Source organism: Ascaphus truei, chromosome 7, assembly GCF_040206685.1.
Source record: "Ascaphus truei isolate aAscTru1 chromosome 7, aAscTru1.hap1, whole genome shotgun sequence".
Classification (NCBI taxonomy): domain Eukaryota; kingdom Metazoa; phylum Chordata; class Amphibia; order Anura; family Ascaphidae; genus Ascaphus; species Ascaphus truei.
The window spans coordinates 32,796,268-32,823,739 of NC_134489.1; the positions used below are offsets into that span (position 1 = coordinate 32,796,268).

The 27,472-nt window shown below is 49.3% G+C and overlaps 1 protein-coding gene across 2 annotated transcripts; it reads right to left on the bottom strand.

Annotated features, from left to right (window-relative positions):
* Positions 1 to 3,871: 3,871 nt before the first annotated feature.
* On the bottom strand, positions 3,872 to 16,763 carry LOC142498509 (C-reactive protein-like). 2 transcript variants are annotated; one of them, XM_075606743.1, is made up of 4 exons: positions 16,639 to 16,757; positions 11,819 to 11,917; positions 10,195 to 10,277; positions 3,872 to 5,956 (listed from the first exon to the last, which is right to left on the bottom strand). In XM_075606743.1, exons 3-4 carry the CDS (start codon positions 10,256 to 10,258, stop codon positions 5,289 to 5,291), a joined length of 732 nt encoding a protein of 243 aa, XP_075462858.1. In that variant the 5' UTR covers positions 10,259 to 10,277; positions 11,819 to 11,917; positions 16,639 to 16,757; the 3' UTR covers positions 3,872 to 5,288. The 2 variants fall into 2 exon arrangements, with proteins under 2 accessions (XP_075462858.1, XP_075462857.1); XM_075606742.1 differs by lacking the exon at positions 11,819 to 11,917 and having other exon boundaries at positions 16,639 to 16,763.
* Positions 16,764 to 27,472: the final 10,709 nt, after the last annotated feature.

A 27,472-nucleotide genomic window follows, 5' to 3' on the forward strand; every position in this document is an offset into this window, starting at 1 on the left:
ACAAAAACACTCTAAATTTACGAATATCTGGTTTCCTTTCTTATCTTATATGGAAATACGTAACTCTATTATAACGAGACCAGAGGATGCTGGGAGTTATAATATATAGATTACTAGCTGATATACCCGGCGTTGCCTGGGATGTAATTTTGGGGGGCGGGCGACAGGGTTGGGCTTCCCCCCCCCTTGACAGCTAGGTGGGTGACTGAGTTGACTGAGTGTGTGGGTGAGTGAGTGGGTGGATGGGTGACTGGGTGGGTGGGTGACTGAGTGGGTGAGTGGGTGAGTGGGTGTGTGGGTGGATGGGTGACTGAGTGGGTGGGTGACTGAGTGGGTGGGTTGTTGAGTGATTGGGTGGGTTGTTGAGTGATTGGGTGGGTGGTTGAGTGAGTGGGTGGGTGAGTGAGTGAGTGGGTGAGTGGGTGGGTGGGTGAGTGGGTGGGTGAGTGGGTGGGTGGGTGGGGTCAGTGAGTGGGTGGGTAGGATCGATGAGTGGGTGGGTGAGTGATATCGATGAGTGGGTGGGGTCGATGAGTGGGTGGGTGGGGTCGATGGGTGGGGTTGATGGGTGGGTGGGGTCGATGGGTGGGTGGGGTCGGTGACTGACTGAATGGGTGGGTGGTTTTGGGTGACTTGGTGGGTGACTGACTGGGTGGGTGACTGACTGGGTGGGTGACTGACTGGGTGGGTGGTTTTGGGTGACTGACTGGGAGGGTGAGTGGGTGACTGAGTGAGTGGGTGACTGACTGACTGGGTGGGTGAGTGGGTGACTGAGTGAGTGTGTGACTGACTGGGTGAGTGAGTGGGTGACTGACTGGGTGAGTGACTGACTGGCTGAGTGAGTGACTGACTGGCTGAGTGAGTGAGTGAGTGACTGGGTGAGTGAGTTCATAGGTTGGGTGGGTGAGTGACTGGGTGGGTGAGTGACTGGGTGAGTGACTGGGTGGGTGAGTGACTGACTGAGTGACTGACTGACTGACTGGGTGAGTGACTAACTGGGTGAGTGACTGACTGGGTGAGTGGCTGACTGGGTGAGTGAGTGACTGACTGGGTGAGTGACTGACTGACTGGGTGAGTGACTGACTGACTGGGTGAGTGACTGACTGACTGGATGAGTGACTGACTGACTGGATGAGTGACTGACTGACTAGGTGAGTGACTGACTGACTGGGTGAGTGACTGACTGACTGGTTGAGTTAGTGACTGACTGGGTGAGTGAGTGACTGACTGGGTGGATGACTGACTGACTGAGTGATTGACTGGGTGAGTGACTGGGTGGGTGACTGACTGGGTGGGTGAGTGACTGACTGGGTGGGTGAGTGACTGCGTGGGTGAGTGAGTGACTGTGTGGGTGGGTGAGTGACTGGGTGGGTGAGTGACTGACTGGGTGGGTGAGTGAGTGACTGGCTGGGTGGGTGAGTGACTGGGTGGGTGGGTGAGTGACTGGGTGGGTGACTGGGTGGGTGAGTGAGTGACTGGGCGGGTGAGTGAGTGACTAGGTGAGTGACTGGGTGGGTGAGTGACTGGGTGGGGTGACTGGGTGGGTGGTTGACTTTGATTGGGTGACAGTGGGTGGGTAACTGGGTGGGAGACGGTGGGTGACTTACCTTAACCGGGTGGTGGTTCCTGGCGGCAGACGGTTCCCCTCGTGGCACTGATATCCCCGTGGCATCTGGCTGGGGCAGGAGGTGGGTTTGGGAAGTTGGCGGGGGGGGGGGGGCAAGAGTGGCAGGCTGGGCCAGACAATCTCCCCCGCTCACACACTTCATGGCTCACAAATTTTTGCAGGGGCGAGAAATGGCGCCGCGCAGAAGACACGCGCCCGCCCCAGCGCGAGCATACTCTCCCCCGGTGCCACCCACCCCAAACACACCACCACAGCCCTCCTGCTGTGCTGGAGGTGGCACCGCGTGGGGAACCTGCGCACCCGCCCCCCCGGTTACGGCCAGAGCCCCCACCCACCGCGCGGGAGACACGCGCTCCCGCCCGAGCACACTCTCCCTGGCGCCAAACCACCACCGACCACCTGCTGTGATGGAGGCGGCACTGCGCGGGCAACGCGCGCCCCCCCATCCGTCGAGCGGGAGGGGATCAACCGCCCGCCGACAGCAGCCGCACCAACGGCTCCTAGTGATCACACTCTCCCCCAGGCATCGCCACTTGGATGAGGGCGGGGGGCGGCTCGCAACCAGCAAGCGCACGGTGATCGCCCCACACCCTCCCCCCCCGTGCCGGCATCAACCACGCAGGCCCAACCGGACAACGGGACTCCGGGTAAGTGACCCACCGTGCCGAATTATGACGGGCACCGGGAGAGAGAGGGTGGGGATGGGGGTGTGTGTGGAAGGTGAGCTGCGGTCCGGCTGACGGGGGACAGTGGTGAGGGGATGGTGTGTGTGTGTGTGTGTGTGTGTGTGTGTGTGTGTGTGTGTGTGTGTGTGTGTGTGTGTGTGTGTGTGTGTGTGTGTGTGTGTGTGTGTGTGTGTGTGTGTGTGTGTGTGTGTGTGTGTGGTGTTGGTCAGAGGCACACGTGTGAGGAGAGTGTGCGTGTGTGTCTCTCCTCCCTGCCTGGCTCCTCCCTGCCTGGCCCAGAGGCCAATGAGCTGTTCAGCCGACATACACACACAAACATTATTTGAGACTTATAGATATAGATAAAAATCATTAAAAAAGGGTTTTTTTTCATATAAATGTATAGATTTATCTATTCTGAAATGAAGAGGTCTCAGATATCAGAATGCTGTCTTTTTTGTTTTGTGGCGATAACGAGTGTTCTTGCAAGGTTCTTAGATAATATTGTATTGTATTGTATTGTATGTCTATATATGAGCTATATGAGCTACAGTATATGAGCTATATATGAGCTATGGTGGGGGAGGGGGGTTGTGGGAGTGTAGGGTTATAGTAGTTATACATTTTTTTCATGAATTATTGTATTTATATTGTTTCATGTTATTCAAAAAACTAATAAGAAGATTTAAAAAAAAAAAAGCCCCAAATAAATATAAAAACCCTGAATACATATATAAAAATGTTTTTTAACTACAAATACATATATAATACAGACTTACCTTGGGGCTGGTCTCAGGTGTCAGGCCTCAGGCCGAGCCCGGGGGCTATGGGAGACCCGGCTATTGATCCTCTAGTTGCCTCCGGGTCCCGGCTCTCTCCCAGCGGTGGGCCCCCTCCCTCACTGACTGTCCCACGCCGAGCTTCTGACTCGCGCTGGGCCTCTCTGATGTCAGCACGCGCCGGAAGTAAGCTGGGTTGAGCTTCCGGCGCGCAAAGGCATGAGAGGAAGGCCCGGTGACACGCGTAGGTCAGAAGTGTGGGACAGTCAGTGTGGAGGGAGGCCCGCAGCTGAGGAGAGCCGGGACCCGGCGGCAACTAGAAGTTGGACCCAACTGCCCCTCGCAGTCACCGGGCCCGGAACACTTGTCCTGGCTGTCCCCCCCTCTCAGCAGCCCTGGGTGACTCCACCTCCTAATGTCATTTAAACATAAAGAGTCATAGGCATTTGGCTACCAAACTGTCCTCATATGTCTTCTGTGAAGAAAATGTTTTCCTTAACTGTTTGATAGCTTATCACTAAAAGGACACCCTAATGCTACTGTAGGTCCGGCCTTTGCCTATTGCTGCTACACTCAGCATAACATCATCATGGCTATTTAGTGACACAATCCATGCTCCCAGATGACCAACCCTCAAAGTTCATTACAGCCATTGATTCTCTCTTACTTAAACATACATCTTTAATGAATATTTCTTCAAATTCATATTATTTTGCTTATACGTAAGCCGTGTCCTTCTGCATCTAAACCACAAACTACAATGTTCAAAAATACATGTAAACCAGTTTTTCTTTTGCACATATTTATTCATTTTTTGAACAGCATTAAGGTTTTAAATAGAAAAATTTTCATTGAAATCGTCACTTTTTGCCCGAAGATCACTTCTGCTCACACTCAGCCAATGGATATTAACAGTTACAAGTCTCATCAGCACTAGGAAGCAATACATCTTTAGCTAAAACAGTATTTTCGTTTTGGATTAGGTTTTGCCAAAACTCATCACAAGGATCTGGTTTTGGATTATGGGTAACATTGGAATTTGATGGAAAAAATTATAAAGTCGCAGTCTGGAGCTAGGATCGGAGACAGGTCAGATGGCGTTAAATCTCTGATCAACTATATAATTACTCAACAAGTACCCAACAGGTAAACTAAGGAAGGATGTGCTGACTGACATAATAATATTTCATATATATAATTATATCAGATGATGGACTGCGGTATCCATGCCTAAAACTGAAAATATATATAACCAAAAGATAAGGTTGTTAGGTTGTTAACAAAAAACAAGTGGAGCTGATTGTATATGTCTAGTCTACCAGTAGACACCAGTCAATCTTAATGAGCTCAAACCCAGACCGACAGTATTCTATATTTATATATATTTAATTGTGTTTGTTGGAGTGCTACTGAGAAACTGACCTCAAATATACAACGGTAACCAAAGAAGCCCCAACGCACGTCCAATATGGGAAATTATTTAGTTAATTTCTATATGTTTTTTTCTTCTCATTAGTGTGGGACTTTTAGTTCAATCTTTTGGCCAAAACATGTTAAGCCTGTAACTATGTCAAGGTGATCCCCTCTGCAGGTCCTGCACTACTTGTACCTATTGTCTTCTTGTATTTCCTCCACTGCATAGAGAGAAGAGAAACCTATTGAGAGTAGAGACGGGTCAGATGGTGCTACCTCATTCTCTAAGGCTACTTACTGTATATAATATATTTAACATCATTTTTATTATGAACTAACTTCAGCGCAATTGAAACTGAGTGGTGCAGTTAAGTATTATCTTTTAGGAGAGAGTAGAACTGGAGTAAGGCCAGATGGGGGACCTTGGTAGAATATATTGATTATATATTTTATGTCCACTGATAAATTCTAAGTCCACTGATAAGGGTCAAGTATAAAACTAGTAACTGAACTCCTTTAACTCGTACTGTAAGGCAAGTTAACTATATTGATATTCTCCTAGTTTCTGACTGAGAGAGAAGGTCATATGGTGGTCCCTCTATCAGTAGAGTAGAGATTCAAACGGCATTCAAATGTATATATTTTATAAAACCTCCGACGTGCAGGGGTGTCGTCATGCTCATCTCTAGTTATTACTGAGCTTTAATACTAAAATACTGTGATTATATCATGTAGATTCTGCATCTAATGATTGATTGTGGAGGATGTACAGAACAAGTAAATGAAAGAGCTGGTGGAGAAGATTCATAGTGGTGTACGGAGGGTGTTATGAAAAGCGGAACAGGCAGAACTGTAGTAGACGTCACATAGCTGTGGCTGCATAATGACATTGCCTCCAAGTTCATACTCTTGTAGGGACTTCCAGTTAATCACATTACCACTTTTGTCATTATAATTAAGAACATTACGGATGTCCTGTTCGTACAATACCTCATCATACATGTGAACATCAGTGATCTCTCCCACAAAGGAGTGTTTAGCATAAACTTTACCACCAACCTGATTCTGTCCAATCACAATCATGGGGTTTGCAGAGATTTGGTACCCTTGTTGAAACATTATTCTTGGGTATGGCTTCCCATTGACCCATAGCTGCACTACACCAGTGGAGGAGTCCCAGCTCACACAGAGGCTCCACCACTGTAGAATATTTCTTGCTGTCAGATTAAAATACAGGTCTTGGTTGCCCACCGTGACTGAGAACTTAGTGTCAGGGTAAGAATTATAGAACAGGTGGAAGTCACTATCTCCGGACGGAGTGACCAAGGAGAACAGGGAATGGGAGCGGGTCAGTTGTGTGTAGGATCGCAGACAGACCGTGAGTTTGTCAAAGGGGCCGTTCTTTTCTGGCATCAGACGCACGTATGAATCAGCCGACTCTTTGGGGAAAAGGAACACTTTGTCTGTCATATCTATATGGGAAGAGAACAAATATTGAATGCAATGTTAAAATAAATGGCATAGTGCAGGAGTGGCCAAATCCACCAACAGTTCAGTTTTTCATGATATCCCTGCTTCAGCACAGGTGGCTCAATCAGTGGCTCAGTGAAAGACTGCACCACCTGTGCTGAAGCAGGGATAGCCTAATAACCTGAACTGTTGATGGCCCCTGGGGACTGGAGTTGGCCAGCCCTGGCATAGAAACTGCGGCCCATATTTACTAGGCTGGGCTCTTTCATAAGCCTCAGACAGCTACTTTCCGACCCATTCATTCAGCAATTTGTTTCATTATTTGGGCTATATTAATTATCTTTAAATATTTTGGCTCAGACACATTCTAAAAGGTGCAAAAAATAACTGATGGACAAAACATTACATGCTGTTTCTGTAAAGGACAAAATCAGAATCCAGCGGCAATTCCAAACTGGCCGTGATCATGGGCAAGATACTGTACATTGGCCCATGTGTACTAAGTGGTGCTACTCCATCGGACACCTTCCAACGCCACACATCTCCTAATTTCAATGGACTATAATATGTGGTCTGGCAATAGAAGCGGCATTGTGCACCATTTAGTAAATATGGACCATAACCTCTACTGCTGACAATGTGAGAGGCAGACAAGGTGTGAAACAGGCATTCATCACGAGCAGGCTCACCCTAATACAGAGGTCTTACTGTGCTAACCAGCACGGCCCCACTTACCCGATCCATCTGCGAGCTTAGGGGGAAGAAGATTGATTTGGGATTGTTAAAAATAATAATAAAAAGGGAGAGAGACCTCTGTGAGGAGACACAGTGAGAGAGACTGCTGCAGGGAGACAGTGAGAGAGACTGCTGTAGGGAGCCACAGTGAGAGAGACTGCTGCAGGGAGACACAGTGAGAGAGACTGCTGCAGGGAGACAGTGAGAGAGACCTCTGTGAGGAGACCCAGTGAGAGAGACTGCTGCAGGGAGACAGTGAGAGAGACTGCTATGGGGAGACAGAGTGAGAGAGACCTCTGTGAGGAGAAACAGTGAATGAGACCTCTGTGGGGAGACACAGTGAGAGAGACTTCTGCGGGCAGACGCAGTGAGAGAGACTGCTGCGGGGAGACAGTGAGAGAGACTGCTATTGGGAGACACAGTGAGAGAGACTTCTGCGGGCAGACGCAGTGAGAGAGACTGTTATGGGGAGACACAGTGAGAGAGACTGCTATGGGGAGACACAGTAAGAGAGACTGCTATGGGGAGACACAGTGAGAGAGAATTCTATGGGGAGACAGTGAGAGAGACTGCTATGGGGAGACACAGTGAGAGAGACTGCTATGGGGAGACACAGTGAGAGAGACTGCTATGGGGAGACACAGTGAGAGAGACTGCTATGGGGAGACACAGTGAGAGAGATTGCTATGGGGAGACACAGTGAGAGAGCTCTGTGAGGAGACAATGAGAGAGACAGCTGCGGGGAGACACAGTGAGAGAGACTGCTATGGGGAGACACAGTGAGAGAGACAGCTGCGGGGAGACACAGTGAGAGAGACTGCTATGGGGAGACACAGTGAGAGAGACTGCTATGGGGAGACACAGTGAGAGAGACTGCTATGGGGAGACACAGTGAGAGAGACTGCTATGGGGAGACAGTGAGAGAGACTGCTATGGGGAGACACAGTGAGAGAGACTGCTGCGGGGAGACACAGTGAGAGAGACTGCTGCAGGGAGACACAGTGAGAGAGACTGCTGCAGGGAGACACAGTGAGAGAGACTGCTGCGGGGAGACACAGTGAGAGAGACAGCTGCGGGGAGACTGCTATGGGGAGACACAGTGAGAGAGCCTGCTATGGGGAGACACAGTGAGAGAGACTGCTATGGGGAGACACAGTGAGAGAGCTCTGTGAGGAGACAATGAGAGAGACAGCTGCGGGGAGACACAGTGAGAGAGACTGCTATGGGGAGACATAGTGAGAGAGACAGCTGCGGGGAGACAGTGAGAGAGACTGCTATGGGGAGACACAGTGAGAGAGACTGCTATGGGGAGACACAGTGAGAGAGACTGCTGTGGGGAGACAGTGAGAGAGACTGCTATGGGGAGACACAGTGAGAGAGACTGCTGTGGGGTGACAGTGAGAGAGACTGCTATGGGGAGACACAGTGAGAGAGACTGCTATGGGGAGACACAGTGAAAGAGACTGCTATGGGGAGACACAGTGAGAGAGACTGCTATGGGGAGACACAGTGAGAGAGTCTGCTATGGGGAGACACAGTGAGAGAGACTGCTATGGGGAGACACAGTGAGAGAGACTGCTATGGGGAGACACAGTGAGAGAGACTGCTATGGGGAGACACAGTGAGAGAGACTGCTATGGGGAGACACAGTGAGAGAGACTGCTATGGGGAGACACAGTGAGAGAGCCTGCTATGGGGAGACACAGTGAGAGAGACTGCTATGGGGAGACACAGTGAGAGAGCTCTGTGAGGAGACAATGAGAGAGACAGCTGCGGGGAGACACAGTGAGAGAGACTGCTATGGGGAGACACAGTGAGAGAGACTGCTATGGGGAGACACAGTGAGAGAGACTGCTATGGGGAGACACAGTGAGAGAGACTGCTATGGGGAGACACAGTGAGAGAGACTGCTGCGGGGAGACACAGTGAGAGAGACTGCTGCAGGGAGACACAGTGAGAGAGACTGCTGCAGGGAGACACAGTGAGAGAGACTGCTGCGGGGAGACACAGTGAGAGAGACAGCTGCGGGGAGACACAGTGAGAGAGACTGCTATGGGGAGACACAGTGAGAGAGCCTGCTATGGGGAGACACAGTGAGAGAGACTGCTATGGGGAGACACAGTGAGAGAGCTCTGTGAGGAGACAATGAGAGAGACAGCTGCGGGGAGACACAGTGAGAGAGACTGCTATGGGGAGACACAGTGAGAGAGACAGCTGCGGGGAGACACAGGGAGAGAGACTGCTATGGGGAGACACAGTGAGAGAGACTGCTATGGGGAGACACAGTGAGAGAGACTGCTGCGGGTAGACAGTGAGAGAGACTGCTATGGGGAGACACAGTGAGAGAGACTGCTGTGGGGTGACAGTGAGAGAGACTGCTATGGGGAGACACAGTGAGGGAGACTGCTATGGGGAGACACAGTGAAAGAGACTGCTATGGGGAGACACAGTGAGAGAGACTGCTATGGGGAGACACAGTGAGAGAGTCTGCTATGGGGAGACACAGTGAGAGAGACTGCTATGGGGAGACACAGTGAGAGAGACTGCTATGGGGAGACACAGTGAGAGAGACTGCTATGGGGAGACACAGTGAGAGAGACTGCTGCGGGGAGACAGTCAGAGAGACTGCTATGGGGAGACACAGTGAGAGAGACTGCTGTGGGGAGACAGTGAGAGAGACTGCTATGGGGAGACACAGTGAGAGAGACTGCTATGGGGAGACACAGTGAAAGAGACTGCTATGGGGAGACACAGTGAGAGAGACTGCTATGGGGAGACACAGTGAGAGAGACTGCTATGGGGAGACACAGTGAGAGAGACTGCTATGGGGAGACATTGTGAGAGAGCTCTGTGAGGAGACAATGAGAGAGACAGCTGCGGGGAGACACAGTGAGAGAGACTGCTTCTCTCTGCGCAGCTCTTACAGACTGGTGGCTGGCTCGGTATGATTACACTACCGACACACTTAATCACACTGCGGCCAGATCCGCAAGCCGGGAGATTTCCCGGCTTGCTAGTGGCCGCCCCTCGGCGTGCCGCGCGTCATAGACGCGCGGTCACGCGTCTTCGGGAGCGTGCGCCCCCTGCACGCGCGTCCAGGGGCTCCCCGAGGGAGCCCTGGTGTCCCGCGATCGCGGGACAGCGGCAGGGGGTTCCGGGGGACCCGGCAGACCCGGCAGCGGTAGGGAGAGCGCCCCGATCGGAGGGCGCTCTTCCGCTGCTTCGGCGCGCGCCCGTCACTCTCGGGCGCGCGCCAGGCTACTGCTGCGGCCAAGAACGGGCAAATGCTCGAATAAACTTGGCCGCAGCAGTAACACTGCGGGTATCCTATTTAGAAACAGGGACCCCCGCCGTGGTAATCCTTCTGAGAAATGTACTGCCCTCCCGGCCGTGAGAGCTGTAGCCGCGATGCAACCACATTAGCCGCTCCAAATCGCGGTCACAGAGAGCGAAGACTTGCTACATCTGAAATAAAGAAGAAGATAGATTTGGGATTTGAAGTTACCTGTCTGAGCTAGAACTCCAGAAACACCTGCAAGCAGGAGCAGCAAACCCAGCATCCTCCCCATGTCCTCGGAATAAAGAGACCTAGAATGGAAATACAATGATTATTAGGCCGCGCTTATAGTGCCGGCGACGGGGACGTCAGGCAGCGGTCGCTGAAAAAATCAAATTGAGATGACTTCCAGCGATCGCAAACCAAGCCGTCGCTTCGTCACGCCGTCTCGTCGCGCTTACTCACTTACATCACGCGCGCGGTGGCGGCAATGCATTTGTTTTGACGCGACGTCGCGCCGCTGTCGCCGGCACTATAAGCGCAGCCTTAGTCATGCAGTGTGGCATAAAGTAAAAGGGGCCTATGCTATAAGCATTCATAAACAAATCGCTGGGTCATTTAAATTGCCTGTTTTGTGAGTTTTGCTATCACGGTATTCAGAAAGCCTCGGTTACCTTTGAAAGCAAAATTCACAAAACGGGCGAGTTGCCGGCGGCGGGATGACCGCCTCTCTGAAAAGGCCTAACCCGGCGATTCCTTTCGCAAATCTCGCCCGAAATGTATGTTTTTAATATACATTTTATTACTAGTGTAGATGAGCAGGGGGTTTCCGGAGCAGGACCGCGTTGTTTCCCCCCTGCTTCCTGAGATACAGGCCCCGTTATGGGGTGCCGGTATCTCCTGTGCATTTTATTCCCACGGTCACGTGACGCGAGACGTTTAAATGCATAGGAGATACCATAACGGGGCCTGTATCTCGGGAAGCAGGGGGTCCCCGGACCTCAAATCAATGCAGTTCTGCTCCGGAGACCCCCTGCTCATGTACACTATTATTAAAATGTATATTAAAACAGCTGCTACCCACAATACACATTAAAAACGCCATAAATCTAATACCTACCTCCTCTATCCCCACATGATTGATACCAGAGTCCACGGGTCTCCGTGGGTCCTCAGGTGGTCCCTGTGGGTGTCTGGAGGCCCTCGGGTAATCCCCGTAGGTGTCTGGGGCTCCTCAGGTGGTACCCGCGGGTGCCTGGGGGCCCTCGGGTGGTCCCCATGTGTCCCCGCTGGCCTGCAGTACCAATCGTGTGGCAAAACATTTTTTTGCTAACATTTAACCCCCCACCCCCAAAACATACACTACAGTAATGGTCAAAATAACTATTATCCAGATATGGATAATAGCTCATTTGCCCATTATTAAATCAAACATTAGCCAGCATAAATAAAGTAACTTTAAGGGTTGATGTCACATCCTTTTGAACAAATGTAACCTATCACATGATACAGCAACCAATGGGATTGTCTTCAATCCCTTTGGCTGTAATACCATGTGATATAGTCATGTGGTTTTAAGAATGTGACATGCCTCCCTTGGAGATGACGTCACATCCTTAACAAAACAAAAAAGAGGCGGGCACATAATACAGCGTCCAATCAGATTGGAGCTGTACCATCTGACCTCAAAATGTGATGTCACAGGCCATAAATAAGGCCTTGACATTCTTATTTTACGTCAAGAAGCTATAGATTGACAGATGAAGATAGAAAATTTAAGAAAAGATAGAAATAATTACAGAAGAAGATAGAAGAAGGTGATAGAAGATAAAATAAAGAAGAATTTTGTTACCTGTTCCGGATCTTCAAGGTGGATGGCGTTGGATTGACTTTGATGACGTCGCGGTACGAGACCTTGCAGAAACACCGGGATTCGGAGGGTCTGCGCTTCCTAAGGTAAGAAAAATATTGAATGTATGTGAATCTCTTTTTTTTCAGGTTTTTTTATTGTATTTTTTTCTTTTTATGTTTTTCATTGCCCATTGACTGATAGCTCTTGCTTTGGACCCCCAGCAGCCACTGAATGAGAAGAGGAGTAAGTGATGTCACAGCCCGACCCCGGACGCGGGAGCCAGGGATACCGTCTGGAACTGTCACCCAAACCAACTCCTGCTGCTGCTGCCAGGGGACAATCCTTTTTGTTTTTGTAAGTGATTCATTCATTTGTAATTTTAATAAAATACTGTTTTTGTGATACCTCTGCCCCAATCACTATTCCTTGGAGCGGGAGTCCACCCAAGACCGTGGGAGTGCTGGGGGAAGGGATACCCTGACTGGACACAATCAAGATAGTTGTAGGCATACAGAGACCTCTGAGTACCAGCACTCACACTGGGCTGTGTGAGTGAAATTCTCTAGATATATATACACATCTGTTTGAACTTCCCTGTCCCCACTCTATTGTCATGTGGGGGCCTGACATTTTAATCGGGCTATTTAACCCCTCTCTGTGCCAGTGCCAGCACCTGCTTCTGAACATCTAACTAACATCACCATTTTCTTTATGTGCATATTTGTACCGAGATGAGGTGTGGATTGACACAGATAGACTCTGCAAGCAAGACTGCAGAGTGGATTATTATTAGTAATCACCAGCCTCATTCCAATTGAAGGGGGGTCTGTGAGTTGGGGATTTTATCCCTCTCTCTCACTGTATATTGCTTACACCCACTACCCCTGATTGATCTGTATTTGTATGTGTCTATCCATACCGAGGAAGAGACTGCACGCCAGCAGCCGGGAAGAGGAAGAAAAGGCTCGCAAAGAAGAAACAAAGACACCTTTATACAGAGGTGCTCACACAAGGCCGCGTGAGTATTTATTATATATTTTATCACATCTTCATATGTATTTTTCCCAATATTATTTGTGGTTCGTTTGGGGCTGAGACTCCTCGAACATCAAGTACACTAGTCAAAATTTGGCTATTCAGTCTTTTATCGCCCACTTATCGACGCTTACAGAATCAAAGTAGACATTTTGGCCAATAAGTGCTCGATAAGTGGCTTATGAATGCTTAGAGCATAGGCCCCAAGATCTCTTGTTTGTCATTGGTTTTCCAGAGACTTTGATATTTACTCCACCTTTTAGTAGATTTTTTTGTTTTACTATACAGTATTCTCAAATATTTCCTACATCAGTTTAAAGTTGCATTTTTGTGTATCTTCTAAATGTTTTTGCTTTATATATTTTGCCTGGGCATCATATATTTAATGTCACAAAGGAGCCAAGTTCAGTAATAGCCAAACCAGTACATTTATTATTCAAGGACTCCATTTCCACAGGCTCAGTCCACAAGATTGGTTTAAAGCAGATGTGGTTCCTATATTTAAAAAGGGGGCTAGATCATAACCGGGAAATTACAGACCTGTAAGCCTGACATCAATAGTGGGGAACTTACTTGAAGGTTTAGTACGGCATAATATTCAGGAATACCTAATGGTTAACAAAATCATTTGTAATATATTAGTAATAGTCAGCATGGATTTATGAAGGATAGGTCGTGCCAAACTAACCTTATTAGTTCTTTGAGGAGGTAAGTACAAATGTATATTATATTATAATATAATATTCCTCAGACATCATTACCTCTATCTTTTTGAAGTGAAACTTCTATGCTGGCACCTACCAAATGAATATTTCCCTTGGAGTAAATTGCCTTGAAGTGCACTCCCAGAAGTGACGTCACTGCTGGCAGAAGAGGCCGTTATGGCAGCTGGCGTGGATTCGGAGGCCTCCCACGCTTGGAGCTGTTGCCGATGGCTCGGCGTGCCTGGACAGTAGGTGCCAGATTGGTGCGCCTGTGCAGTAGGCGTCGTTTGGATGCACCTGCGCCGAAGTCACCGGGCGCGCCTGCGCAGTAGCCACCAGTACCGCCCGCACCACAGGCACAGCACACACACATGCACACACAGAGAGACACACACACAGAAATGCACACACACACAACAAAGACGCACGAACACAGAGACGCACACATGGACACACACACAGAGACGCCTGCGCAGTAGCTGCCGGCACACACACACTCACAAAGAGACACACACACAGAGACACACACAAAAAACAAACACACAAGAAACACACACACACAAGAGGCACACACACCCCAAAACGCGCGCACACACACACAGAGACGCACACACATGCGCACACACACACAGACGCACACACAGACAGAGACACACACACAGAGGCACACACACACAGATACCCACGTGAGGAATTCACAGTTACTATACATATAGAAATACAAATAGGTTAAACAGGGGGGGGGGCATGCACGCGCGTTCTAAATCAAACTTCTTTGTGTTTTAGCACTGAAATTGTGTTTTGATTTTTAATTAAAAACATCACCATCACAGCTACAATTTGTGCGACAAAATTGTGACAAAACACAATGAAGTTTCACTTAAAATGTGTGTGCTCAGCACACACATTTTTTTTTTCATTTAAACTAGCCTATACCAGTATATGTGCATGTATGGGTAAATATATGAATGTTACAGAACATTTATTTATTCTTATTATTATCATTATCTTTATTTACATTGGTTCATTGATAGTTTATATTTATTTATATTGATCCTTATTTGTGGGGTTTAATTTATGTTATGTTAGATTTGGTTTAATATATATTGCTTTTCTTTGTGAATAGGGTTAATAACAATATATTTTTTCTTAATGATGTGATTACACACATTTATAATGATGACATTTTTTGGCATTTAGGGTTATATGTATCTATTTTTGTTCTAAGTTATTACAGGATTATGGTTAATAATATTTTATTTATTACTTGTATAATTAATATATTTTGCTATTTTATGCAATTTAATTTCTGATATGCTCAATTATGGGTTTGTTTTGCTTATTCACACATTGCTTAGTTCGTTGGTTTTATTGATAGAATGGTATCCACACAATTTTGCTATTTAGTGGTTGGAGGTTACATTATATACATTGTTTTTAATTACACTTATTAGCATTATATTTGGTGTGTACGTGTTTCTATCAGTCCCCATGGATCTTTATATATTGCAGCCTTCTTTTGGCTAGTTACGGAGTAGTTGATTATTCTATCTTCATGTGTGCACCGTGCGACTCTCTGGTTGTTAGATGGTCCTATCAGAGATCGGAGGCGGCTATTTAAAGATCACCTGGGGTATAGCCAATTATTCTTTGACAAAGTTCCCAGCCAGGTACGAAACGCGTCAGAGTTGTGCTATAAACATGTGATTTTCCGATTTGTTTATTATTAAAATTTGTTTTTCATTGATTGCGTTTGGATCTTCTTCTTTACGGACCGGAGAGCAGTGCACCGCCTCCCCTTTCTATTTTCGGACGTGCATATCGGTTGGAACCTGATTCCTGCAGGACCGGCAATACGGCTATTTCCCTTACCAGACGACATCTGATCAGAGAGTACTTACACAGTGCCGAGGTCCAGAGCCAGTGTGTGACAACCAGGAAGACTGGAGATGCGGGGTAAACGGGCAGGGTCCTCACTGGCACTCACCACTCAGTGAGCGCTCCATTTTAGTCCAATTCCCTTCCGTCGCTACATCCACCCTACCTGTGTTCTTTTTGTCCACACCGATTTCTGGGGCTCTGTGGGGCTTATGATACAGCCTTGCTGTGTCCTTTCTCATGGACATTATCACATTATTTTGTTTTTTGCCTACGGCTCTTGAGCACTGGTTACAGGGTTTAACCCTATCCATTACTAAGTAGGAGTTTAGACCAGGGTAATGCAGTTGATGTGGTCTACTTAGATTTTGCAAAGGCTTTTGATACAGTGCCACACGAGTTTAGTGTGCAAAATGGACTCAAATTAAATACACTGCTGATACTGTAAGCCTGGTTTTTTTTTTCTTACATGGCAATGTTATGTGGATAGAGGCATATTCACCCTGTGTTACTTGGTGTCAATGTATCATGATACCTAGGGCCAGATTCTCTAAGCTCCTACACTGCCAATCCATTCTATCTGACACAGAAGCCCCATTCACTTACTGTACATTGACTTCACTGGAGCTTCTGTGTCAGATCGCAAGGAAAGGCAATGTTGGAGCTTAGAGAATCTCTCTGTTAGCCTCTATCCTGCCCTGCGTGAAAAGAGATTTGCTGAGCCAGAGAAGCTTTGCAATGGGTGTACAATAATGCAGGGGTTCTCAACTCCAGTCTTCCAGGTCAGGTTTTTAGGATATCCCAGCTTCAGCACAGGTGCTCAATCACTAAGCCACTGATTGAACCAACTGTGCTGAAGCTGGGATATCATTGGAACCTGACCTGTTGGGGGCGATCTTGAGTACGGGAGTTGAGAACCCCGGTTATAATGGAATGTAGAGGTTTAACTATATAACCCTTTCACTGCTGGAGGGACCAGCACTGCATTGCACTGAAGTTGTAATCAGTAAAGACTTATAGCAGGTTACTAAGTAACCTGTGATAAGGCCAATCGGGGGAACTGTTGCACAGAAACTCCTATAAAAGTCAAAGGAAGTTTCTATGTGATAGGGCACCAATCTGCATTATCGCAATATAATACATAACCCCAATCACATCCTTTACAGCCAATTTACGCCTGGAATTGTATAATAGATGGTTTACCTTAGTCTGTCTCAGAACTGCAAAAGAAGCCTGTTCCCTCTTGTACTCTTCCAGTTATTGTCTTGAGTGGATGAGAGGTACCGTATTTTGCTGTGATATTTATAGGAATGTGATGCTTGGACTTTAGCCAATCAGGGTGGCAAGTGAAGGAACATCATTTATCCCTACATCTGTTGACACAGAGCTAGCTAATAAAACAAGACAATACATATCATGCACCCAGCTGACCAATGCAAAGCAACTATACTTTAATGATCATATGGCCCCCCCTTTACCTTCTCCATCAGTAAGCACCCCCATCACCCCACGGAGGGGACACACAGTTTTTGAATTTGCCTGCGCTATACCTGGACAATTTCACATAGGATGTTTGCCCAGGTGAACAAAGGCCCCAACAACCCATTGTTTAGACTTTAATATGCTTACTTAACTAGACCTTTTATTTGATTACGTGACTATGAAAGGAAGAAGGAGGTGGCCATTAGCCAATGTCTCTTATTGTGGGAGACATCAAATGCTATCATCTGTCACTACTTAATGGTCATATGCACCCCCCCCCCCCCCCCCCCCCTTTGCCTTCTCCATCAGTAAGCACCCCCATCACCCAACGGAGAAGACACACAGTCTTTGGATTTATTTATTTTATTTTATTTATAAAATATTTTACCAGGAAGTAATACATTGAGAGTTACCTCTCGTTTTCAAGTATGTCCTGGGCACAGAGTAAAACAAAATTTGCCTGCGCTATGCCTGGAGAATTGCACATAGACATGTTTGCCCAGGTGCACAAAGGCCCCATCTACCCATTGTTTAGACTTTCATACAGTATGCTTACTTAACTAGACTTTTTATTTGATTACGTGACTATGGATGGGGGAAGGAGGTGGCCATTTGCCAATGTGTCTTATTAGGGGCGACATCCTATGCCGTCATCTGTCACTACATAGTGGTCATATGACTCCCATTTTCTCTTCCACTTCTGTGCTCACCCTCACCATCCCATGAACGAGACACCCTGTGTTTGGACTTGGCAAAAAGTAGGTCACAGTTTTATTGATAAACATATACAGTACTAGCTGCCCCGCCCCAGCAGGACTTGAAACTTGCCCCATTCCTGGTTTCTCATTGGGATGACTGGACAAATGGCTGCAAATGATAAAAACTGGTCGAGTTGGGCCTGGTTGAAGCGCCATCCGTCAGTCCCATTATCTTATTAATTGGGACTGCCATCCCCCAAGCTGCAGCCCTTAATTGAATATGTTCAGTCATATCCGACAGATGAACGCTATAGTCTGTGTAATGTCCATTTTACCTTGATCTCTGTTATTTAGAGCCTGACCTCTCACATCACTCTAATGAATTTTCCTATAGCCTTGTTAATATTTTTCCCTAGGTATCATTACCTACCCCAGGAAGGGAAGCGCTCTCTAACAAAGGAACATCTGTCTGGGTGTACAGGAATTCTCAGGACCTTTGTCGGGATGAAACAACACAAAACACCACTACCTTAATTAGTACACGTGGACTTTTCTACTTCCTATTATTTATATTCACGTGTTGTTCTTTGACTGTTATCGTTTCTGCAGTAAATGGGTTAAAGGCTGGAAGTTTACAGAAGCTCAGCAGAACGTGTTATTTTAATGGGGAGTAACACATATCTAGTAGCCAGTCCCCCCTTTAGCAAACAGGAAATGCTTTTAAGAGTTGATTCATTGGATGTCAAAGGTTGAGAATCTACAATAAGGTCTGATATTCTTTTTGATCAGATGCAGATATTATCATTCATTGGTCATCATCATCCATTGGTCAACAAGCTGCCGTCCTTGATTAAGAATACAACTGAGCTGAAAATTGTGGATAGAATACTGTGAGGTCATCAGTGACATCAGAATGAAAGGGTTGTGGCTAAGTTGTAACTGCTGCCATTTGCTGGTGAAGCTCATTGGTCAACAACTATCTGCCTTTAGCTAGCTAGTCAGCTGACCAGAGCATTGTGAGATCACGTGAGCTCATCGGTGACGTCATAATTCACTGAATGTTGGTGAGCTATAAATGCTGAAGATGGCCAGGAGTTATCATTCAGGGTAGCATGGAGCAGAGGAGGAGGGTTTCCTTGTACCCGCATCAATAACATCCTGATGAGCAATGGAGGCAGAGGGAGATGATGTGAGTGTACCGTATTCTAACAAGGGCCAGTTGGGGCAAGTGATGTGCATGGTGAATTTGAGATAGTTGGTGAATTGGCAGAATATTCCCTTTTAAAGGAGGAGCAATTTCCCCAACAAACAAATAGGTTTGTATTTTTATAATTCCAGTGACCATACATACTGACCCACAAAGAGTCCAGTCCTCTTCCACCACACACAGTGTAGAGTTCAGCCTTCTCTCTACCCCCTACACAAACACACAGTCCCCATTCAAACATCACATACAGTCCAGCCCCCCACACACTCAGTCACTTTCCTAACCCTCAGTGACCCTGCATTCTCTCCCTCTCCACAAAGATTTCAAACCGGCAGGAAGCCAATCAGGATGCAGCCTGACAGAACTCCATAGTCGTGAGGGGTACCTGCTCTCTTTGTCACTCCTGAAGACTCCCCCTGATCTTCCTCTTAATTCTTTTGACGTCTCGCGCAAATAACCTGTTGGTCAGAAATCCGCCCCGAAGGTGTCACAGACCCTTAAAAAGGAACGTGTGGATACAACCTTTAAACCCTGTCTCCAACTGACCATTTGGTGTGTCTATCTTTAGTCATTTCAACTGCTAACACCTACAGTAGGTAGGACAACTGTCTGATTAGAAATCTCATTGTTTTTATGTGCCTCACGTGATAATTGAGCTGTCTCGGTAGAACTTAATTCAGTCAGGTGACTTGTTAGACCTACAGTATATAGCTAGAGACAGACTGGGGGAGCAGCCTATGAAGCAGAGCAGCCTACATGTAAAGAAGATCATCTTTAAAGTATCCCTTTTTTAAGTGGCACGTAGTGTGGAGTTTAATAGGGAGTTCAATAGGAGTGGAACAAGTGGACAACCAAACAACTCATGGCTCTGGATCCTGAATTCGTACTGCGCTGGACAGGAGGACATTTTCTATCCCAGACCGCACATCTCAGCACTAAACTATTGTTTCCATGCTGCCGCTACTATTTATATTTGCTCTGACCTCACTTTTTCTCAAAATACGCGTTTCTTTCTATCAGTCTCATTGTGTCTCTAACTCTATTCATATATCTCCATCTCTCCTTCCTTTGCCACTTCTCAGTTCACATGAACTCCTTTCCTACCTGCACCTTCTGACACTACACAGCTATACTCCCTGCACTAAAATACACCCTTATAAATCCTACCAACACATTGTCTTTCTTTCCATGCTTCTCCTCCTTGCTTCTTGGGATATCTCTCCCAATCTTGGTCTCTGCCTTATTTCTGTATGCTCCTGTCCTCGCCTTCCACATACAACTTCTACTCATTCGGGTGTTAACCCCTCTAACCTCAAAGCCATCCCCTGCCACCCTCCCTCTCTGCCTTTCTCCTGTGCCCTTTTGAATGCTCGCTCTCTTTCCAACAAGCTCCTCTCTGCTTGACTTTTTTTTCTCTCACTCTCTGCTCCTCTTTGCTATGACTGAGACTTGACTAACTCAGTCTGACTCTGCACCGGAAGCTGCCCTCTCTTATGGTGGCCTTTCTTTTTCTCACACTCAGCGCCCTGATAGCAGGGGTGGAGGCGTGGGGCTCCTCCTCTACCTGCCATTGCTGAACAGTTCCTATTCATCCCTCTCTTTCTTTTCCCTCTCTTGAGGCTCACTGTAACAGGGACTTATCCCTGTTTAAATAAAGCAGCAGCAGAGCTCTGAGAATCCAGCAGAGAGATAGTTAATTGCAGACACTCAATTAACTAGTCTCCATCTGGACTAATGAGATCTCTGAAAAAGCCTCATGTGATACACAGGAGAGAGATTCCTTAGCTCACATTTGGGCTGACATAAGGAGAAGAAGGACTGCAGAGATTTTCCTCAACACACAATGTGCTGCAATGAGGAGAGAGTCTTGAAGCCCACAGGACTATGTGTTGACAGCAAGACATAAGGGGACAAGACCTCTACACCTGGACACGGACATTTCCATAGCACACAAGGGTGCTGACCCAGGAAAGCAGAGAGGCCTAGGCCTACAGCTACAACAACGGAAACAGATAAGAGACTTTTCTTGTTGGACTGTTGTGTTTATGTATATAAATTACTAGCTGAGAGACCCGGCGTTGCCCGGGATGTAAATGCGTCATAGGTAGTATTATTTATAAATGGTGGAACAATAGATGACTATTTGTTGTAAAGGTTGGATAATAATGTTGAAAAGAAAGATGGAAGAAAATGTAATACGATGTTGTATAAAAATGGTTTATTGTAAACACACCACAGTACAATGTATATTTTGGTGACATAAGTGATGTGAAAATGTGAGGCGTGTGTCCTGCTAGGGTGTGAGCGTGTGTGAGGCGGCGGGTGGGTGTTCAGTACGGGTGGCACGTGGGTAGTGAGTGCTGGCTGTGGGTCGGGGTCCTGCTAGGGTGTGAGGCGGCGGGTGTGTGGCGAGTGTGGGTGACAGCTGGTCAGTGATATTGTTGTGTAGGGGCAGGATGCGGCAGGTGTGTGTCGAGTGTGTGGGGTGGGTGAGAGGCGGCGGGTGTGTGTCGAGTGTGGCGGGTGTCTGTTGAGTGCGTGCGGCGGCTGTGTGGCGCAGGGGTGTGAGCGGTGGGCGGGTGAAAGGCAGAAGTGCGGGTGGGCGAAAGGCAGAGGCGGGAGGGCGGATGATAGGCGTTGAAGGAGGGGAGGTGAGGTCGGAGGGGTGGTGAGGGGAGGTGAGGATGGGTGGTGGGGGATGGTAAGGGGAGGTGAAGGGGAGGTGAAGGGGGTTGCCTGGAGGTGAAGGGAGGGGGAGGTGACAGGAGGTGAAGGGGGGGGTGACAGGAGGCGAAGGGGGGGGTGACAGGAGGTGAAGGGAGGAAGGGAAGGGGGAGGTGGAGGAGGGGAAGGGGGAAGAGGGAGGTGGGGAAGAGGGAGGTGGGGAAGGGGAGAGGTGGTGGGAAGGGGGGGGGAGGTGGTGGGAAGGTGGGAAGGGCGGGGAGGTGGTGGGAAGGGGGGGAGGTGGTGGGAAGGGGGGGGGGTGGGAAGTGTGGGGGAGGTGGTGGGAAGGGGGGGGGGAGGTGGTGGGAAGGGGGGGGGAGGTGGGAGGGGGGGGAGGTGGGAGGTGGTGGGAGGTTGTAAGGGGGGAGTGAAGGGAAGGTGAAGGGGGTGAAGGTGGGGGTGATGGTGGGGGTGAAGGGGGCGGTGAAGGTGGGGGTGGAGGGGAGGTGAAACGGGGGTGGAGGGGAGGTGAAGGGGGGGTGGAGGGGAGGTGAAACGGGGGTGGAGGGGAGGTGAAGGGGGGGTGGAGGGGAGGTGAAGGGGGGTGGAGGGGAGGTGAAGCGGGGGTGGAGGGGAGGTGAAGGGGGGTGGAGGGGAGGTGAAGGGGGGTTGGAGGGGAGGGGGGGTGGAGGGGAGGTGAAGGGGGGTTGGAGGGGAGGTGAAGGGGGGGTGGAGGGGAGGTGAAGCGGGGGTGGAGGGGAGGTGAAGGGGGGGTGGAGGGGAGGTGAAGGGGGGGGTTGGAGGGGAGGTGAAGCGGGGGTGGAGGGGAGGTGAAGCGGGGGTGGAGGGGAGGTGAAGAGGGTGTGAAGGGGGGTTGGAGGGGAGGTGAAGCGGGGGTGGAGGGGAGGTGAAGCAGGGGTGGAGGGGGGTTGAAGGGGAGGGGTGGAGGAGAGGTGAAGGGGAGGGTGGAGGGGAGGTGAAGGGGGGGTGGAGGGGAGGTGAAGGGGGGGTGGAGGGGAGGTGAAGGGGTGTGGAGGGGTGGTGAAGGGGGGGGTGGAGGGGTGTGGAGGGGGGGGTGGAGGGGTGTGGAGGGGGGGAGGTGGAGGGGATGTGGAAGGGAGGGGAAGTGTAGTGAGGGGTGGGTGAGGGGAGGTGAAGGCCGCTCCCTCACCCGTCCGGCCGCTCCCACGTGGATCTGAGGCGGGAGGCAGCGTGTTGTGGCCGCTCCCCCGCTGTGTCCCTGGCGCGCGCTCGCTCACTCCGCTCCCCCGCTGACTGTAGCGGCGCCGGGGGGGGGGGGGTGGAGGTAAAGGCCGCTCACTCACCCGTCCGGCCGCTCCCACGTGGATCTGAGGCGGGAGGCAGCGTGTTGTGGCCGCTCCCCCGCTGTGTCCCTGGCGCGCGCTCGCTCACTCCGCTCCCCCGCTGACTGTAGCGGCGCCGGGGGGGGGGGGGTGGAGGTGAAGGCCGCTCACTCACCCGTGTCCGGCCGCTCCCACGTGGATCTGAGGCGGGAGGCAGCGTGTTGTGGCCGCTCCCTCGCTGTGTCCTGGGCGCTCGCTCCGCTTCCCCGCTGACTGTAGCGGCGCCGGGGGGGGGGGGGGTGGTGTATCGGGGAGACACTGACACTGCATCCGCTGACACTGGAGAGGAGGGGGGTGGAGGGGGCGTGAAGGGGAGGTGAGGGGAGGTGAAGGCCACTCACTCACCCGTCCGGCAGGTCCCACATGGATCTGAGGCGGGAGGCAGCTTGTTGTGGCCGCTCCCCCGCTGTGTCCCTGGCGCGCGCTCGCTCACTTCGCTCCCCCGCTGACTGTAGCTGCGCCGGGGGGGGGGGTGGAGGGGAAGTGAGTGAGGGGAGGTGAAGGCCGCTCACTCACCCGTCCGGCAGCTCCCACGTGGAGGGGGGGGGGGGTGAAAGCGCGGGAAACAGGAAGAGGCGGAGCCTCCGGGACCGGTGGGGAAGAGAGCGGGAGATGTGCTGCTAAAACTGTGAGCCCCGCTAATGTATGTAACACCCCCCCCCCCGTGTGTGTGTGTGACAGTGTGTGTGTGTGTGTCAGTGTGTGTGTGTGTCAGTGTGTGTCAGTGTGTGTGTGTGTGTGTGTGTGTGTGTGTGTGTGTGTGTGTGTGTGTGTGTGTGTGTGTGTGTGTGTGTGTGTGTGTGTGTGTGTGTGTGTGTGTCTGTGTGTCTGTGTGTCTGTGTCTGTGTCCCCTTCACTCCGCCTCAGGCCAATGAGAGGTGTGCGGGGGCGGGCGGGCGGCCCAAGGGAGCAATTTCATTGGCCTGGCCCAAGGTCCAATGAGATTGCCGCTAGGGACACGGGGAGGGACACAGGGAGACACATACAGACCCGGACACATAGGACACTTTCAGAAATATATAGTAGATATATATATATATATAGATATATATATATATATATCTATATATATATATATATATATATAAGAAGAGAGGATAACTCTCGAAAGCTTGTCCTATGACATAAATTGTTAGTCCAATAAAAAAGGTATCATCTAATACTGAAGAACTCATTTATTCTGCACTATCGCAACTGGACTAACACGGCTATTTTCTGCTTTATATACTGTATATATATATATATATGTTTGGGGTGGAGTAAAGGTTTAGTTATTCTCCATAGTGGAGTAGGCCTTTATTTTGTTTCTTTTTGTATGTTTTGCCTTGTTAAAGGAACAGGCGCAATAAAGCCAGGATTCAATTTCACCCTAATTTGTCTCCATTAAATGGACCTCTGCACACATCTCTTACACGCTCACATTGTCCAGCTTTTCTCTCCTCTCCCTGTCCACATGGTGGTCATCTATCACCCAACTACCTCTCTACTCAGACCCCTTCTGTCTTTCTCTCTCACTTTGAATCCTGTCTCGCCTTTCTCTCCTCTGACTCCCCTGTTCTCCTTGGGGACTTTAACTGCTATATTGATGACCTCTCTCCAGGTCCAGTGACACTGGGGGACAGCCAGGATTGCTGTCCCGGGCCTGCCCAGTCAAAGGGCCCAGCCTCCCTGTCGGCAACCCTACAGTTTCCACTGTAGCAATCCGGGCCTGGGAGATCAAGTCCCGTATTTACTCAGCAGCAGCCTTCTGACTCTAAAAGCCTAAATGCCCACTTCTTCCTTTCAATTTTTCCTAGTGTTATACCGGGTCCTAAATTTTCCAAAAAAACAGGTAATGGGCAAAATGAACCATTTTGCCCGGCCAGGTACCCGGTTACCCGGACGGCACTTACCTGCAGGGTGAGGAGGACCGTGGCGACATTGTGGGAGTAGCAGCAGACATCCTGGTGGCGGCAGCAGAAATCCATGTTCAGCTGGCGGGAGATGCAGGAATACCGCACACAACTGATGCTGGTGAAAGCCGGGGAACCATGTGACCGGAGCAGGAGCCTTCCTATTGGACAGACAAAGAGGAGCCGGCTGTCCAATAGGAACACTCCTGCTCCGGTCATGTGGTTCCCCGACTCCCATTGACTTCAGCTGTGTGCTGTATTCCTGCTGCTCCCGCCAGCTGAACACGGACGTCTGCTGCTGCTGCTGCTGCCACCCCCACAGGGATGTCTGCTGCTGCTCCCCGATGTCGCCGCGATCTTCCTTACCCTCCGTCGCCGGATGCATGTAAGTGTGGAAGTATTTTCAGCTACTCCGAAATTACCGGGCGCCGGTTCCGACCCGGTGCCGGTCCCAGCCCACTGCTGCCAGATCCGGGTAAGTTCAGGGTAGCTGAAAAAGCGCCGGGTAAGCAGGGTACTGGTAATTTCCGGGTACTCGGTACATCACTAATATTCCATGTATCTGTGCAGCTGCTGCTGTCCCCTACAAAGAATATGCACATTTGGTCATACTTATCCAAATACCCATTCCCTTTATAGCTGTATTTACATTGTATGGTCTGGTTTTGATCCTGTTCTTCTTTCTGGTTATTGATTGTGTCCTATCAGTCCGTTTATATTTCTTTCTGTGCATAGGATCGCCATCTTTTTTGTCTCCACATGGTAACTGATTGCGGGTGTTCTGTATGTAGGGGTTGACATGGGAAGACGTTCTCAAAGAGAATTCCTGTGGCAATATCCTCCATTGACCACTAGGTGTCAGCAGAGATATAGCAAGTAGTTACCAGTTTATCAATTTCAAGGGGGATGATTTAGAGACTTTAAAACTGCAAAACACGTGAAGTCTTCTATGTTTTTTAAATAAATCTGTTCTGTAGTATTAGATAATACTTTTTTTTACATTATTATTATTATTCAACTCTTAATGCTATTTTATATGTGTTTTAAAGCATCCTTTGATCTCTATAGCAGGCTTTAGCCCACCTCCCCAGCAGTGCAAGATCTTTGTAACACTTTCCTGTTTGGGATAATTTGTTGCAAATGTTCCCAGCAGTTTGAGCTGCAAACTGTGACAATAGATATGATCTTAGTAATATAAGGATACATTGTAGCTGCTGAGTTACACTGACTGAAGCAGCCATTATGTTAGGCACACAATCAGGATTTTGCCAGATTTAGAACAGGAGCACCAAACGGTTACCAGCTTAGGTAAGAATGTAGAATTATACACAGTCAGGTGCTTTACTTATATAGAATAAAAAAATAACAAAAAGGGGGTTGCTGCTTTTGCTGCTATATGGTCAGCAATGCATTGAGAGATGGAGAGAGGGAAAGGGGGAGAGGAACAGAGGGCGAGAGACAGACACAGAAAAACAAAAAGTGAGAGACAGAGACACAGGGAGACAAAGGGAGAGGCAGAGACACAGGGAGACAAAGGGAGAGGCAGAGACACAGGGAGACAAAGGGAGAGGCAGAGACACAGGGAGACAATGGGAGAGGCAGAGACACAGGGAGACAAAGGGAGAGGCAGAGACACAGGGAGACAAAGGGAGAGGCAGAGACACAGGGAGACAAAGGGAGAGGCAGAGACACAGGGAGACAAAGGGAGAGGCAGAGACACAGGGAGACAAAGTGAGAGACAGAGACACAGGGAGACAAAGGGAGAGGCAGAGACACAGAAAGACAGAGGAGCCCATGCACTAAGCGTTCATAAACTAAAGTGCCAGGCCATTTAAAATGCCTGTTTTTGGAGCATTGCTATCACGGTATCAGAAAGCCTCGATTACCTGTGATAGCAAAATTCCCCAAACGGGTGAGTTGCCGACGACGTGATGATCGCCTCTCTGAGAAGGGCTCACCTGGCGATTCCTTTCTGTTGCAGGGAGAGCTGCTCAGAGAGAGCCCCTCTACCGGCGCATATCTCGCCTGAAATTAATGTTTTTTAATATACATTTTATTACTAGTGTAGAGGAGCAGGGGGTCTCTGGAGCAGAACCGCGTTGATTTCAGGTCTGGTAACCCCCTGCTTCCTGAGATACAGGCCCCATTATGGTTAAGTGACGCGGGACATTTAAATGCACAGGAGATACCGGCACCCCATAACAGGGTCTGTATCTCGGGAAGCAGGGGGTCCCCGGACCTCAAATCAACAAGGTTCTGCTCTGGAGACCCCCTGCTCCTCTACACTAGGATGAAAATGTATATTAAAATAGCTGCAACCCACAATAAACATTAAAAACACAACAACACTAATAGCCACCTCCTCTACCCCCCACATGAATGATACCAGAGGCCGCGGGTTTCCGGGGGTCCTCAGGTGTCCCCCGCCGGGAGTCTGCAGGCCCTCGGGTGTTCCCCGCGGGTTTCTGGGGGTCCTCAGGTGGTCCCCGCAGGTGTCAGTGGGCTCTCGGGTGGTCCTCAGGTGGTGTCCGGGGAAGTCTGCAGACTCTCGGTGTGCCGGGGAAGCGGCGAAGCGCTCTGTAAACCTTACTTACCGTGGTTCAGCCGGCATCTGGAGACGCGTCGCCATGGCAACGAAGCGTCAAATGACGTCGATGGGTCATGGGACGTCGCGTTGCTATGGCAACGTGACGTAATGATGCCCAGACGCCAGGAACCAAGGTAAGGAGG